This window comes from Callospermophilus lateralis, chromosome 11 (genome assembly GCF_048772815.1).
Source record: "Callospermophilus lateralis isolate mCalLat2 chromosome 11, mCalLat2.hap1, whole genome shotgun sequence".
Classification (NCBI taxonomy): domain Eukaryota; kingdom Metazoa; phylum Chordata; class Mammalia; order Rodentia; family Sciuridae; genus Callospermophilus; species Callospermophilus lateralis.
In genome coordinates this window covers 3,804,503-3,821,992 of record NC_135315.1, presented here as the reverse complement: position 1 = coordinate 3,821,992, position 17,490 = coordinate 3,804,503, and the positions used below count along the sequence as shown (strand labels likewise).

General features: G+C 40.9%; 1 protein-coding gene across 9 annotated transcripts in view; it reads left to right on the top strand.

Annotated features, from left to right (window-relative positions):
• The window catches only part of Tnrc6c (trinucleotide repeat containing adaptor 6C), a 121,608-nt gene that overhangs the window by 82,417 nt on the left and 21,701 nt on the right, over positions 1–17,490 (top strand). For all 9 annotated transcript variants that reach the window (XM_076871112.2, XM_076871111.2, XM_076871107.2 and 6 more), the window contains 5 exons: positions 6,738–6,953; positions 9,307–9,473; positions 14,143–14,223; positions 15,461–15,518; positions 16,288–16,430. In XM_076871112.2, coding sequence (XP_076727227.1) covers positions 6,738–6,953; positions 9,307–9,473; positions 14,143–14,223; positions 15,461–15,518; positions 16,288–16,430 — 665 coding nt within the window. The remainder of the gene's footprint in view (positions 1–6,737; positions 6,954–9,306; positions 9,474–14,142; positions 14,224–15,460; positions 15,519–16,287; positions 16,431–17,490) is intronic.

Below are 17,490 nucleotides of genomic sequence, written 5' to 3'. Positions count from 1 at the left end.
TCTGTGTATCAGTGTTTATTTGTTTGGGCACTGGGGATTGAACCCAGGGCTACTTTATAACTGAGTCACATCCCCAGCTTTTTTATGTTTTATTTTGAGACAGGGTCTCTCTCAGTTGCTTAGGTCCTCCATAAGTTGCAGAGGCTGGCCTTTAAATTGTTACCCTCCTGCTTCAGCTTCCTGAGTTGCTGGGATTATAGGTGTGCACCACCATGCCTGGCTGAATGAGCGTTTTTAATGAAAATTTTCATATAAAAAATTGCAGACTTCAGGCTACTTTTGAAAACCTGTAGATCCTGACATGTTGGATTCTTGGTAGCAATCAACTAGTGTGTGTGCTCCTTTTGCCCCTATCCCTGCCGGGCCCTGAGGGTCCCAGACCTAGGGCTTTCAAGCAGTAGCTTTTGGTTATCAAGCTTGTGTTGTATCCACCTTATACCAGGACAGTTTACATTAACAGGCTGCTTCTTTGGGGCATTTGAATTTGTGATCACTATTTTCAAGCACTTAAATTTTAAGAAGTACTTGAAAGTGAGAGAAATCAAGAAAAAAAAATATTGCCAAAAAAAGAATCTGAAAATGAAGACGTGGTATAGTATAGTGAGAGAAGCCAGTAATACCAAATTTAATTCAGCTTGAAAGTCCGCTAAGAAAAATCAGCCTTTTAAAATGCTATCACCATCCCTTGCCACCACCATGGCCTGTCCCACAGCTGCACTCTCAGGTGGCCTGGTACCTTGTGACCTTGTGCCAGGAACGTCTTCATGTGCCATCTCCTTTTACAGCCAAGACCTAGGGGTTCACAGCTTACAGCAACACCTGTGTGCCTGGTGGTAAAGTCCCATGTGTAATCTGCATATCGGCCTGCAGACTGCTCTGAAACATCACACCATGACACCCTGCAGAGCTGGGAACCACATAGCACATGACGGCAATTGTTCCCTTCCATAAATCATTTTAGAAAACACTTTTAACTGGTTTTTAATAGACAAGGAACGTGAACTTTACCCTGATAAAGGTATTCTTTTTTAGTTAGAAGGACCAAGATCATTCTTTTATATGAAAAATACTTAACATTTGTTAAGAAATTACACAATGTAGTTTCACAATGTAAGGAGAAAACTCCCATGACTCACTTTATCCCAGCACAGTAGCTGTGTCTGTGTTCCTTCTCCTGCCCACTCCTGAGCCCTATGCATGAAGCAGTATTGTATAAGCAACTGTGAATTTAAAATGTTTTACCATATAACAGAGACAAAGAATTGACAGATTTTTTTTTTTTTTTTTTTTGGTAAGACCTTGTACAAAAACTGTCAAGGTCGGTGTATTACACAAACACACAGAAGAGAGTTACTTAGAAATTTTTCTTACTTATAAGATTAATCTCTTTTTCTACCACAAGTGCAAAGTAGCAGCATTTATGTATCATTGCTCCACATTACCTGGGGTATTCAAGTATTCAAGCCTCAGACCTGAGCCAATCCATTTTTTTCAGTGAGAGCCACATTTGCCACTCCGGGGGATTTCAAGTGCTCAAAGCCTGTCACTCTGCAGTATTCTTCTGCCTGCCTGTTCAAGTAACAGGCACAGTTTCACACCAGTTCCTGCCCAGTGACGACACCGTGCACATGTGTCCACTAGGTACCTGTTAGCCACAGACTAGAGCTGTACCTATCCATAACTCCACTGGGATCCCCCTTCCTGACAAAGCCTCCCACTTGTCTGCCTAATGAAGTTTCTGTTGTTTATAAATTTGGTGTTTTATAAGCATTCTGCAATTTTTCCTGTGCTAATTTCATGTAATTGCCTTTTTAAAAATATTTCTTAGTTATACATGGACGCAATATCTTTATTTTGTTTATTTACTTTTATGTGGTGCTAAGGATCGAACCCAGTGCCTCACACATGGGAGGCAAATGCTCTAGCACTGAACTACACCCCAGCTGCCTGTAATTGCCTTTTATATTTCTGGGTTTAAGTTACTTTTTAAATGTCGATCATTATCACTTATGGGTATTGCACCCTCATCTTACAAAATATGGTTTCTCAATAACATTTTGCATATCCATTTTTATAGGAGCAAATGATATGTCAATCATCTTTTTCTTTTGCTTGTGTTGATATTAATTAGTTATCTACGAACCTGAGAAAAACTGATATCATGTTAAGAAATGCAGTATACCTTGGATAAATGGATTGCTGAGATCTGGCTCAACACTATTCTGGAGGTAGAACAATAGTTAACAATCTACAGAAATTTTCCTGTGCCTGTCTTTTTATTGGAGACTATAAGCCACCTAAGGAGGGCTCGCAAGGCCCACTGATGCAGAACACCAAGTTGTATCCCCTGGCCCATGGGGCACTCCTCCTGGTGACATCACCCCAATGGCTTAGTCTGACCTGAGCAAAACAGGACCTGAAGTTGTGACGCATCATAGAAGCAGGCCATTTCAGTCACTGGTGGGGAAGTGACAAGAGCAAGAAAATACAAACACAGCATTTTACTTATGTTTCTGAGGGAATTAAAAAAAGATCCCAAAACTACTTAGCAGTGTGATTACCCAGTACATTTAGAAATAAATATTCTGGGACACTTAAAAATCAACTTGCAGACATACAGAACAGTAACTGTGCTATAACTGTTTAGCACAGTTACCTCACAGGTAACTCTGAATCTAATGGGGATACAAGGAGAACCCTCAGAGATGATTTCTTTCATCCCTGAACTCTATCAGGCTTCCCCAAAAATGCACAGATAATTTGAAAGGGATTGGTGTGGAGAAGAGAAAACACTATAGTCTCCCCAAGGTCAAATGTGGAATCCAGTGTAAACGCCACCCAAGTTAAGCCAGCAGCCCAGTGGGGTCATGGAATTTTACCTGTCTTCAATACTGGATAGGAATAAAGTATTAGTTCCATATGTCAGTCAGAAAACCAGAGGGAAAGTATTATGAATGTTGGTCTTATTTTGAGAGGGTCTCGATGAGTTGCTGAAGACTGGCCTCAAATTTGTAATCCTCCTTCCTCAGTCTCCCACATTGCTGGGATTACAGGTATGTGCCACAATACCCAGCGTAACACAGATGTTTTAAAATTATATTACAAAATATTAGGCCAAGCATGGTGGCACACACCTATAATCCCAGGGGCTGGGTAGGCTGAGGCAGGAGGATCGTCAATTCAAAGCCAGCCTCAGCAATGGCAAGGCACTAAGCAATTCAGTGAGACCCTATCACTAGGTAAAATATAAAATAGGAGTGGGGATGTGGCTCAGTGGTCAAGTGCCCCTGAGTTCAATCCCTGGTACCAAAAAAAATAGAGGCATGACTTCAATTTGATAAACTAAAACCTGGGAAAATAGAATTTAGGGGAGCTTCTCCCTAGTTATATGTCTCACCAGTAACAGATGCTAGAGAACAACTCCCTTGCTTAAGAGCTCCTGTCCTAGAAAGTTTGGTTATTGTTCTTTGATGTAAAAATGGTACCCAAAACTAGTGTCACCTAAACAGTATATTTAGCAGTATATTTAGCAATATATTCTTACAGCTCAACTGTTTTCACACCACAAATCCAGGAACCGTTTCTAGTGACCTTAGCAGGCAGAAGTAATTCCATTTTAAGCAACATGCAGTGATTTGCGTGATCTATGCTTTTTGTGGATGTGGGTTGTTTGGGATGAGGGGATTGCACTGGGTTGTTTTTTGGTTTCCTGTGCTTTGGGGGGCTTGGTAAGTGGGTAGTCCTGCTACAAAGGTAGGAGGGATGCGTATCAAGGTATGCAGCGCATGAACCACTTACACAAACGCTCTAGCTGTATGTACCTTCAATTCAAAATAGATGACTAAGACAGTTGAAAACAATGCAGCCTCCCAAGTGCTAACAAGAAAGGATAATTTGAAACCTGTATTGGTGTGCTAAAATCAAGACTTAGACAGTCTCTGTTCCTAATGCCTGTGCGACATGGTGCCCCAGAGGGACTGGCTTTTCAGCAGGACCCCTGTGACTCTAATAGTGTCCCCTCTAATGGGCTCTCAAAGAGCATCCATTGATATGAAACAGAAACATCAAATGCCTACAGGACAAAGCATTTGGAAAAGGAGGATGCTTTGCACCTGACTGGCCTTTGTGTAAAAGGAATTCCCAGCTGAGAGCAGCAATGCCATCTTGGTTTCAGATAGGAAATGTGCCTCCGTCAGTCGCCATCCAGTGCTGCAGCACATTTACATGAAGTTCACAGAGGAAGAGGCTTTGTTAATGCTTCAGTCAGTACCTAAAACTGCCAGGTACATCACAAGCGTTCAGTAAATGCTAGTCAGTTAAATTTTTAGTCCTTTGTTTTTCTTTCACTTAATTATGACTGGCCGCTTTTTAACTAAACCTCTTCTCAAGAAGGATTCCCTGTCACACTCAGGAAACTACATAAGTTGGGTCCATGGAATAAGCTAGAACTGATTTCTGCTTTCATAGAAGAGAGAGTGCAGGCCACTGACAGGACTGTCGTATTCACAGTGGGATTCTGAAGGAGAGGAAGAGCAGCTCTTGCCCTGTGCCTTTTCTGAGTTCATGTCTGCCCCAGCTTCCTGGTGCTGACTGCTGGGGCATTTCATTCCCTCCAATCTGATGAAAGGCAAAAATCGCTGTTTGGGGCCAGTAGTAGTATGCTTGCCTGATGTGCAGGAGGCCCTCTGTTCCATCCCTAGTACTGCAGAAAAGGTGGAAGAAATATTCAAATATGAAATGAAAACTACATATCCTTGTGGTGTTTTGGTACTTTATTATTCCCAACTATTTGTTTGATCAAAGAAACTGAAATCAGAAGCAGTGATCCCAGAGGTCACAGTATAGAAATATTTTGCAAAAAATGGTAGTTATTTGAAGGAATTTTTTTTTTTTTTTTTCTGTTTTTCGGGCTGGGGATGTAAGCCAGGAACTGTGTGCCAAGCACATGTTTTCATGCTCTACCACTGAGCCACGTCCCAGCCCAAGAGGATCACTTTTAAAATTTTAACAACTATATCTTAAATGTAAGTAAAAATTTGTTCTGCCTCATCAACCCAAGTTTAAAATACTCCCTGTACATTATTAACAAAAAGGATAGCAAATTTACTCTAGCAGTAAACACTGAACAATGGAGATTATGTGTATTTTAATATTACAATATAAATATATTAATATTTATATTAAATAATATAAATTATTGTTTATAATTGGTTTTTGTCTTCTGAAAATACTTGGTTTGCACCAAAATTGTCTGTTACATCTCACTGCATAGCACTTCCTAGAACCTTGGATGGTGATGTTGTGCTCACCCTGAAGTGCATGTAGGTTTGCATTGTGTGTGTATCAAGATAGAAAAAAAATGTATTCTTGATTTTTGAGTACACAAGTGCTTTTATATTTATGTCTAACATTTGGCTACATGAAGCTTATAAATCATTTACCTTCTACATAAAAATACTCTGTAGACTTTGCTGCTGCTTTTAACAGAAATTAAAAACATTCCATAAAAACCAGTTGGCTATAATTACCATACTCCCAATATTTATTAAGGTTTTTTTTTTTTTTTTTTTTTTTTTTTTTTTAGTTATAGGTAGACATTATTTGTTTGTTTATTTATTTATTTATTTTTATGTGGTGCTAAGGATCGAACCCAGTGCCTCACATGTGGTAGGCGAGCTCTTTACCACTGAGCCACGACTCCAGCCCAATATTTATTAGTTTTTACTTGTTTAAGTTATTTGGCCAGATGGTGTGCACTCCTGTAATCCCTGTGGCTCAGGAGGCTGAGGCTAGAGGATCTCAAATTCAAAGCCAGCCTCAGCAATTTAGCAAGGCCCTAAGCAACTCAGGGAGACCCTGTCTCTAAATAAAATATTAAAAAGGGCTGGAGACGTGGCTCTGTGGTTAAGCACCCCTGGGTTCGTTCCCTGGTACAAAAAGGGGGAAAAAAATCTTATTTGTAATGTTGGCCTTTTAAAGAGTTGGAAATATAAGATTGACAAATTCTAGGTGAATTTTCCATTTAGTTAACAGTGAATCAGTATATTTATAGCTGATTGGTCTTTAGCAATGCCCACATTTTTTAGTTTCCCAGAGCATCCATAATTTTTATCAGCTACGTTAATTTTCTTGATTTAATTCTGTTCCTGCAATTTGTAAAACTTTTCCCCAATATGCATTATTTTCTGTATAATTATAGGCAACATTACTGTTAGCAGTTGCCGGTAATCAGGAATGGCTTCCATGTTATTGGTAACAATTTGCATAATCTATTGCTCATCCTAGAGCTTGTAATTTAAAATGATTTGTAGATTGCATGTCCTTTTGTTCTCAGTTTTATTGCATGTTATCAGAATAATGAATATCAAGGGAACTGATTCCTTTTGCCTTTAGTAAGAAAATTAATAAATTTTATCATTGAGATAGTAATACTCCCATTGAGACCAAATCATTTAAAATTTGCTTTAACTGTCTTTATTTTATACCCTAAGCTTTCTCTTGCATGCAAAGTCTGGTATTGTTTTCTGGTCTTCAATTACTATTTGGAATCTGATCATCTCTCTTGCTGAGATAACCTACTCTGTGAAAATTACAACTGGTCGGAGCTGTCAGCAGTGTGACATGAACTGTGGCAGGTGCAGAATCATGAGCATTGAGTTGATTTTGGAAACTGGATGGCAGTTTTACTTTTTCTTTCTGTTTCACTCCTTTTATGTCCTCTCTGGCACCCTTTTCAGTTTCCTCAGGCTGGGGAGAAATGCCCAGTGCTCACACAAAGGCTGAAAACTCATGGGGGGAGCCATCCCCGCCTTCCACCCTGGTGGACAACGGCACAGCCGCATGGGGGAAGCCACCCAGCAGTGGCAGCGGGTGGGGAGATCACCCTGCTGAGTCAACGGGGACATTCGGAAGAGCCAGTGCTCCCACTGCCACCCCAGCCCTGTGCAAGCCAGGTGAGCCAAGCACTCTGCGTGCCCTGATCTAGGGATGTAGAAATGGTTCTAAGCGTTCTATGTAGACAGATGCTTTTCATTGGATTTGAAAACACTTTCCTTTTTTAAGCTGTCACACTTGTTCATTTATTTTTTGGTGCTTGGGATTGAACCTTGGGCCTTGCACATGCTGCACACACATACTACCACTTAGCCCCAGACCAAACTGAATTTTAAAAATTAAAGTATTAAGAGACAGTATACCTCAATATATTTAAGACTAACTTTAACCAAGACTATAAAGAAATATTTACCACATCTAACACATGAACATAAATGAATTTTTAACAGAAGTCCCATCCTTTCCTCCTTTTAAAAATAAATATAGGGGCTGCTGTTATGGCTCAATGTCAGAGCACTTGCCTAGCATGCGTGAGGCACTGGGTTCAATCCTCAGCACCACATTAAAAAAAATAAATAAAACAAAAGCATTCTGTCCATCTACAGCTATAAAAAAATTTTTAAAAATAAAGTAAATACAAAAAAATTAAAGCAATCAAACATACTAAACATATACTGCATGTTGAGCACCCTCAATCTGAAAACTGAAAGTGTTCTAAAACTTGAAAATCCTTGAGCCTCAACGTGGCCACATGCTAGGTTCCACAGGTGCATAGAAAATAAATAAGTCACCTGCAGGCCACATGCATAGGTGGATGGGAACACTGAGCTACTAGAGTCACCTACAGGTTGTATGAATAAGGTGTATATGAAACAAACGAATTTTGAGTCTAGACATGAGTCCTGTCCCCATGTCTCATTTATGTACATGTAAATAATTCAAATCCAAAAATGATCTGAAATACTTCTGTTCCCCAGCATTTCAGTGAGGGCTCCAACTGCAGTTCTCACTCTTCCTTTGCAGTATTTGTGCCTGCTGATTAAACTTATTCATCAAAGAAGACAAATAGAGCAGACGTTTTTTTTTTCTTGACATGAGTCTTAAAAACACATATTCATAGTGGTCTGAAACTTCTTGCCTTATTTTCATCTTATAAACAGAATTTCACTTTGGGTCTTCCTGTTCATACTTAAAACAACTTGAAAAAAGATGGGACTGGGGTATGGCTCAGAGGTAGAGCGCTTGCCCGGCATGGGTGAGGCCCGGGGTTTCCTAAGTATAAGATGACTGATTTAAGTCTGATGTGAAAATTAATTGTTCAGGCCAGCACAATGGTGCTTGGGAGGCTAAAGCAAGAAGATCTCAAGTTTGAGGCCCGCCTCAACTTGAATTGTGTCTCAAAATGAAAAAGGGCAGGAGACATAGCTCAGTAGTACAGCACCCCTGGTTCCGTCCTCAATACCAGGGGGGAAATTGTTTACATGGCTGCAGAAAGCATGTTATTTTCTTTGTATGTCGTTAGATGTCCTAGATCTTAAAATATAACTCCATTTGATTTTGTGTTTTGTTGACAGTGGATGGTATGTTCCAGATATCCACCAGTTGTGCTAGAAGTATTTAGTCCATTTCTGTTGCTTTTGGTTACAAAGCTAAAGGATAAGGGAACTTCTGGGTGTTTAAATTCACATGCCATTTTGAAGCAGTGTATTTTGTTTTTAGAACTTGTCCATGAGGTCAAGTTATGTGCCTGTCTACCTCGTAGATGTCAAATTTTCATCATCTTAAATACTTTGGGTATCCACAGTCACCTAGTTTGGCCTTTTTTAGTTCTTCCAAGAACTAGAAAATGGGGATGCTTTGACACCAAAAATCACTTTCTATTTTTAAAAAGAGGAAAAAGTAACATTCTGAAATATTGAGCTTCTTCCCCAGCGCTAGGCTTCTGTGCTGGAGCTGTGGGCATCTCCTGGGGAGCTTGTCAGAAATACAGATAGACACCCTAGGCCAGCAGCCTCCCATGTGATCCCCACTGACTGCCACTGTGGTGAGGATTGAGAAGTACTGGCCACGTGGCATATTGCCCACTGGCTTAGATCAAGTGACAGCAGAGCCATGTGGGGGCAAAGACACTTTCAGGAAGCCTCATTCAGAGCAGCCTTTTCACAGAGTACAGACATTGCCACCCACTCCTTAGGGCTGCAGGGTTCCTTTCACACTGTTTCACAGTGGTAGTGTAGTTGGTTAAGGAAGTTTGGAACAGCATGGACTGCAGGTACCTGGAGTGCAGAGGAGGAAACACAAGTGTATCTGCGTCATCCATGATGGGAGGAGAAAGGCCCTTCTTAGGTACCAGGGAAAGGAAGTGTGAGAAGGTGGATCATACTGTACCCACTTTTCCCCGGATTTCATTAGAGCAAAACTCCACATGCCTTAGGGAGGGAATTTGATATTTCCTGTTTGCTCTCCTTCCAGCTTCCAAACCTATGCAAGAAGGCTGGGGCAGTGGTGGGGATGAAGTGAACCTGGGCCCCAACCAGTGGGAGGACGAGGAAGGGGACCTGTGGAACAATGCTGCTTCCCAAGAAAGCACTTCCTCCTGCAGCTCCTGGGGCAATGCCCCCAAAAAGGGACTTCAAAAGGTAGGTGCAATGCTTCTACAGGAGAGAACTAGCAGTTTTGGAGCTTCTGATCAGTGGGCCTTATTGCCTTGGGCCTGTGGTGAGGCAGCACATCATAGTGAAAGCTATGGTGGAACCAAGCTGCACACCTCCTGGCCAGAAAGTCAGAGGAGGAGGAAGGGGTCAGGGAGGAAGGTCAGCCCAGCCCCAAACCCAAAAACCTCCCTCTAGGCCCTACCTCCCAGTAATGCCACTCTGGGGAGCAGCCTTCAACACATGGGCCTGTAGAGGACACAAGTGGAACTGTCAGGAAGAGCACATACATAAATGTAAGAGCCCAGGTGTTCCTTAAGTCAGACCTCTCAGAGTCATAGAGGGGCAACACAATGCAGGTTTTTCTCACTGGAAATGTGTTTTGGAATGTAATTAAATTTTTTTAAAATAATGTTACTCATAGCTAGGCACCATGTGCATGGCCTTAATCTCAGCAACTCAGCAGGCAGAGGCAGGAGGATGCAAGTCTGAAGCCAGTCTGAGCAATTTAATGAACCCTGTCTCAAATGTCTCAAAATTTTAAAAAAAAAAAAAATTTAAGGTTGAGGATGTAGCTCAGTGGTAGAGCACCTCTGAGTTCAACCTCCAGTACCCCGCCAAAAAAAATTATGTTAATATGTAATGCTTCTGTTATTTTTATTGCTGTTTTTGAATAAAACTAATAAATATTTTTTTTTTATTTCTCAGCTTTAACTTCAAATACAGTAAATGTTGATAAACACAACATCTATAAACAAAAGTTCTTTAGGATGTTTAATCTTTAAGACTTAGTGTATAATGGGGTTCCCAAACTAAAAAGTTGGATAGCTGAAGTGTACCATTATAGTATTGAAATAAATGAGAAGCCATCTGGAAGATACTGAACCCCCAACTCACACCAAGATAAATTCCAATTACATCACAAATTTAAATATAAAAATATAAAATCATGATTGTTATAAAAACAATATTGCATTTGGAGGGACATTTCTAACTATGACTAAAATCTTCAAGCCATAAAAGAATTTTAGATATCAATAATAAACACAAAAACCATGCATAATAGAAAATAAGCTAATCAGAGACAAAGTGCAAATAACAGGCAGGGGAAAAAATTGTAACTCACATCACAGAACTGATCTCTTAGATACTTAACAAAGTCCTAGAAAATGGTTTTTAAAACAACTGGAGACCAGGACTGGAGTTGTGCAATAGCACACTTGCCTGGCATGTGTGAGGCACTGGGTTCGATTCTCAGCACCATGTATAAATAAATAAAGAAAACTGTATCAACAACTAAAGCAAAACATTTTTTAAAATAAATAAAACAACCGGAGACCAATAAAATACAACGGAGAAGGTGATCTTCAATTTCACAGCATAATAATCTCAGGTTTTATGCCTCTTTTTTTGGCAAAGGAATATGTGAGCATAAGAAGTACTGATATTATTTTAAAAATATTTATTACTAAACTGTCTTTGATGCAGTATTAGGGTGTTTTGAATACTGATGAATATACATTAGGGTTGACAGCCCTACCAGGCACCATGGCCCCACGCCTACAGTCCCAGGGGTTTGGGAGGCTGAGGCAGGAGGATCATGAATTCAAGCCAGCTGCAGCAACTTAGCAAGGCCCTGAGCAATTTAGTGAGACCCTGTCTATATATCAAAAAAATTAAAAGGGCTGGGGATATGGTTCAGTGGTTAAGTACCCCTGAGTTCAATCCCTGCTACCAAAAAAAAACTTGAACAGCCCAAATCATCATACTTCATTTCTTCATGAGTTTAATGAACATTTTTCCAGTCTGAAAAAAAATTTAACACATGAGTTGTTATTGATTATAGTCAAGATTTTAAATTTAAGAAAATTTACTACAGGGTTGCAAAGTATGGATTTACAAAGTTGAATCCGTGCAGATTCTGTTCCACTATCATTGGTTTCATTTTCTGACATCATCCTCAGTGCCACACTGTCAGCATCCTATTCTCAAAGCTGTGAAAATGTCAGTACTCTAGTTTGCTGACAAAAATATAAATCAATATAACCCAAAAAGAAGGCAGCATGATGTTATCTGTCAAAATGATGGACATTAGCACTTGACACAGCACCTCCACTTGTTATGGTACAGCCATATGAGTATGACATGTGTTCTTCTATTGCAACTTTTTTGTAGTAAGAAAATGAAAAGACATACAGTAACCAGTTGAATTATGTCCCATTAATAGTATGGGAAACTAAACTTTTTTTTTTTTTTTTTTTTGTACCAGGAGTAGAACCCAGGGGTGCTTATTTTTTATTTTGAGCCAGGGTCTCACTATGTTGCTGAGACTGGACTTGACCTTGAAATCCTCCTACCTCAGCCTCCAGAATTGGGGGGAATATAGGCATGCACCACCAGGTCTGGTGTGAAACTGTACATTTTTAAAGAAAAATCTATAAATAGGTTATGGTTCAGGTATGTTGATATGAAGAGTTCAGCAAAATACATTGTTCAGTAAAAAAGGTAAGGTATGAAAAAGATGAATAGTACACTTACAGTTTTGTAAGGGAGAGTCACATGTATGTACACATACTGGGTTCTGTAGAATGTTCTAATTCCTTGTAAATCATGTGAATGTATTACTATAAAGAAAATTTACTTTAGAAAAACATAGCAGTAAGCAGAACCCAGCAACTAAAACCAGGCCCCATTTACCAGCAGTAGAAGTAAGTGATTGCAGACATCAAAAAGAAGTCTCTTTGCCCAGGCAAGGCCTAGTGCCTGTTCTCTACGGGAATAAGCCCCAGATCAGTGAGTGCAGTTGCATTGTTTTGTCCTCTATGTGTCCATCCTTAGAAAGCTTCAGTGCTCAGAACTGAACACAAGTTCTGCCCTCTGTTTCCCCCATCATGTCACACCTATCTGAGGACAGGGCCATATATACACAAGGAGTTTTCTGCTTTTAGAGGGAACACTGTGAACAATGTGGGTGTTATGTTCTGGGCATGTCCCTTAATAGAAAGTAAATGAATCCCTTTAAAAAAAAAAAAAAGAAGTCTCTTTATGGTTGGGCTCCCAGATAATCAGTTACAATGGGACCAGAAATAATCAAATTGGTTAATTAAAATATAGTCTTGTTGGGCCTTTTGGTGCATGCCTGTAACCCCAGCAGCTTGGGATGCTGAGGCAAGAGGACTGCAAGTTCAAGTCCAGCCTCAGCAACTTTGGTGAGGCCCTAAGCAACCCAGCAAGACTCTAGATAAAACAAAAAGGGATGGGGATGTGGCTCAGTGGTTAAGCACCTCCTGGGTTCAATCACTGGTACCAAAAAAATAAAAATAAAACATATTCTACTTTGATGTGGCTTCAGCAACATGGTAATGGTGGAAACGGCCCCAGATGAACTGCTTGCTGGAAGGCATAAGCCCGCTCCACATGCTCTACCACAGTTATAGCAGGCTCCTGTTCCAGAACACACAGTGAGGTGTATTCTTAGAGGGGGCATTTTTTGTTTGTTCATTTTTTGAGAATGAGTCTCACTGTGTCACCCAGTTGCTTCTGAACTGCTGGGCCCAAATCATCCTCCTGCCAAGTAGCGGGACTACAGGCAGGATTTTTGTTTTGTTTTGTTTATTGTCTTGATTTATCAGTAGAGCCTTTGTCAGTGCAGACTTAGAGGGAAGTTACTCTCCAGGCTCTGGGCCTTCCTGCTGGGTTCTCTCTTCCTGTAGTTGACCTTTTCCCCTTTTCTTATTCTCTCTCTGACATTTTCCTTCTTCCTCCTTTTCTCTCACCTGAGGGTTACAAATGATGAATAGTTAATAAAATTAAAAGGTTTGTTTTCTTCTTCTTGCCCTTTCATTCATTGCAACAAACCCCCTGTATTTTCCATTGAGAGTAAAGTTTGTAAAAGGACAAAACCATGCAATTTGGAGCATTCCTTGTGGTTATTTAATAATGAAAGTAGTACTCTTTTAGAGCTGGGCTGCAGCAAAGTGGCAAAGCTTGTGCCTAGCATGCGTGAGGCACTGGGTTCAATCCTCAGTACCACATAAAAATTAACAAATAAATAAAGGCATTCTGTCCATCTACAACTATAAAAAAATAAAAAGAAAAAGAAAGAAAGAAAGTGGTATACTCTTGTGACAAGCCAAATTGATTCCCTAGGAAGGGGAAATAATCACCCTGGTTTTTGTAAGTCCATAAGGTACACATATTAACCAACCTGGTGCTGCACCCTGCAGTTCTCTGTAATATTTGTCACAAGTACTGTCAGGGACCTCATGGAGTACAACACAATTTAACACTAACAAAAAGGTCCTCAGGGGCTGGGGCTATAGCTCAGAAGTAGAGCACTTGCCTAGCAAGTGTGAGGCACTGGGTTCAATCCTCTGCACCACACAAAGAATAAGTAAATAAAATAAAGGTATTATGTCCAGGGCTGGGGATATATAGCTCACTTGGTAGAGTGCTTGCCTTGCATGCACAAGGCCCTGGGTTCAGTCCCCAGCACACACACACACACAAAAATGGCATTGTGTCCATCTACAAATAAGTATATTTAAAAAAAAAAAAAAAGATCCTGTGACTTCTAAATTATCAAGAGATTCAGCTGCCTCCTGTTTCTAGGAGAAATGCAACTCTTGGCCTTCACCTTGCCTGCACTTCATTCCAGGGCATGAAGACATCTGGCAAGCAGGATGAGGCCTGGATCATGAGTCGGCTGATCAAACAACTCACAGACATGGGCTTCCCAGTGAGTGATCTCCCGTTACTACTCCCCCATATTTGCCCAAGTGAACAGCTATAATTGTTTCTTACTCAAGGAAGGCTGTGAGGATGAGGTTACTAATGTCATTAGCTCGTAAATCCCCTTTGGTGGGCAGTTTAGGCTAGGTGTGAACTGCAGCAAAAGACCCACTCAGTTTCCATCAAGAAAGACATGAGAGGGGCTGGGGATGTGGCTCAAGTGGTAGTGCAGTCGCCTGGCATGTGCAGGCACTGGGTTCAATCCTCAGCACCACATAAAAATTTTAAAAATAAAGATATTTCGTCCACCTAAAATTAAAAAATAAATATTTTTTAAAATTTTTTTTAAAAGATGAGAGCTTTTTCATAGAGTAGAAACTACATGATTTGTAGCTTCCATGGTTTATATAGGTTTTTTTATTTTCTTATAATTTATAGTTAAAAGTGAATTATATTAGTTAATGTAATAGATTGAAGAAGATTACAAGAGAAATCTTGGTATAAATAAATACTAAAGCATCATATTTTCAAAAAAGTCATTCTAACCAAGCCTGTTTAATTCCTGAGTTTCTGATGATGTATAGGGAGAATTCGGATCTCAGTATGTTCCCACTGGTAAGTGAAAACTTACCAGTTTGTTTATTTCCTAAGGGAAATGACAGGGATTCAGAGAGCCAGGGCTATCACCCATGGTCGCTGTGTAGTCCCTTTGAATGTCTTCTTTCCAAATCCTTATTCAGATGAATGTCTTCACTAGGTGACCTGTAGGATGGTGCCTCAGGCCAGGCGTACCTGCATTGTGCAGGGCACTGCCCCTGTGGCCCAGCTGCTGAGTCATCACAGCACCCTGGAGCTTCCGTTGTCCACTGGATCAGTCAGCTCCAATCAGAGGGATAACAACCAAGATAAACCTACTTGGTTTTTTTTGTGCTTGCTTGCTTGTTTGTTTGTTTGTTTCCTGTTTCTTGGAGGAAGTTTGGATGGCAGAGTCTAGAGCTCATGGCATGGAAAAGAACCCCTAAGCTGACTGCAAGTGACTTTTAAAGTTCTTCAAGATCCACAGTCATTTTTAATTATGGGTGCTTTCTGTTTAAAAGACATCTGTAATCTCAGCAGTGGAGAAAAGCATTTCCAGGTCCAAACCCTAGCCATCACAGCACTCTCCACAATGGTGGTGACCACGCTGCTCCTAGCCCTCACTCTGCTGCTATATGCTGCTGACAAGCACTCTGCTTCCTCTGCAGAGAGAGCCAGCCGAGGAGGCCCTGAAGAGCAACAGCATGAACCTGGACCAGGCCATGAGTAAGTGAGGGCGTCAGCAGCACTCACCAGAACCACCAGCAAAAAGCACAGAAATACAGAAAATGGGGCACTGAGTGGACCTCAGGAAGGAAGGACAGACTCATTGTACAGTTTATGACCTGGGTTTGACATGAGATTGATTGTTGGGTGATTCATGTTTCCTGCCAATCTGCACATTCCCACAAGTGACCACAAAGATGCCATAATTATTGATTTGGGGGTTACAGACTTTAGTGAATAGGCAAATTTTTCAGGTACAAAATCTGTGAAAAATAGTGGTAGATGATGTGATCAGGTGGGGTTGAGATGTCAGAGCAGAGAAACTTGGGCTAGTGGAAGCAGTGAGCACCAGCTTCTGAGACTTGTACAGTAATGCAAAAGTTAAAATGACCCAAACAAATGCCAGTCACTGGGCCAGAAGCTTCCAGGAATACAAAAGCAGTTTACTTTTACAAGACAGCAGTAATGGGAACTGAGACCACAAGGTGAGTAAGAAGAGCCATTCTCAAAGACAGTCAGGAAGGCCCTGACACTGGTGGTTTCAAGGGGGAAGCAAGCATGTGAAGCCTGGGCAGCTGTGGGTACACTCCTCCAAGGGGAGGCAGCAGGGGTGCCAAGCAGGCCCAGGGCTGGTGAACCAGCACCTGAGGGCTGTTGTGCCCCTGCTGCTTTCTGAAGGGCTCAGGGGTCTCTTCCCTGAGGCTGGAGCCAGCACCTGTCCTATGTCAGCATCCATGACCACATTTGCTTTTCTGTATTTGTGCCCCAGGCGCTCTGCTGGAAAAGAAGGTGGACATGGACAAGCGTGGACTGGGAGTGACTGACTATAATGGGATGGTCACCAAACCCCTCGGCTGCCGCCCACCAATCTCCAAAGAGTCTTCCATGGACCGCCCCACCTTTCTTGACAAGGTAATAGATTTAGGCAGTTTTTAAATGAGAAATGTTTTCATTTAAACTGTTTCCTTAATGCAAGTCAGATTAAATTTTTGCTAGACTTTGAACTTTTTTTCCCCTATTATATGAAAGTTTAACTCAGAGGCATAATATGTTTCACAAATGATGTTACTAGGAATGAAAAATGCTGGAATTGAAAACTGATCTTCATTGTTGCTGTGGGAACTTAGCTGATTTTCCACTTCAGTCTTTCCAGTACACAAGATCATCACATTTGTTTTACTGCCTAATTTCAAATATATAATTCTTCCATTTGGAAATTATATGTGTAGCCTTGAAGAAAGGGAAGTGGCAGGGCTGAGCCCTGGCCAGCCACCCATGTCAGTGACACCCACAGCCCCCGTGGACAACTCCCTGCACATTCAAGTCCAGGTCAGCTCAGTCCTCTTAGTGTTATCATGGAGTGGTGTCCCCCTCCAGATTGGTGGACTTACAAAGCAGGGAAACACATGTTAGATTTGATCAGAATGATCCAACCCTGAATATAAAGTTGAAACAAGAAGGGATGTGCTTTAGAAAACATAGGAAGTCTCCCAGGAGGGCTCTTGCCATCCTTGATAGGAGAGTGGGACCATGACCTATCTGCTTATATTTAAAACAGAATAATATTGCAAACGGGTTGTGACATTGGATGAAATCAATTTGTTAAGGCCTTAGCACATAGTATGCCCTCAATTAATATAAGGAAAAAAACTATAATAGGATTCTGTATGTTTTATGACTTCCACTCATATTAGGTTAAACTTTATGAAATTTCTGAGTGCCAAGGTCAAAGCTGGTGAATGTCAGAATCCAGCCCATGTATGCCTCAAGCCTTGCTCCTATCTTCTCAAAGAACCTGTTTGAAGCTGGCTGTACTGTGTCCTCCAGATCAGACTTGGCCAGCACTTCTGGCCTCTCCTCCTCACTCTCCCCAGTCAGGGGCAGCAGTGTCTGAAGGCAGTACTAGAAGCTAATGTATGTGTTTGTAGAATGTTTTCAATGAAAACGGCATCTTAATCCTGTTTCTCTTTTT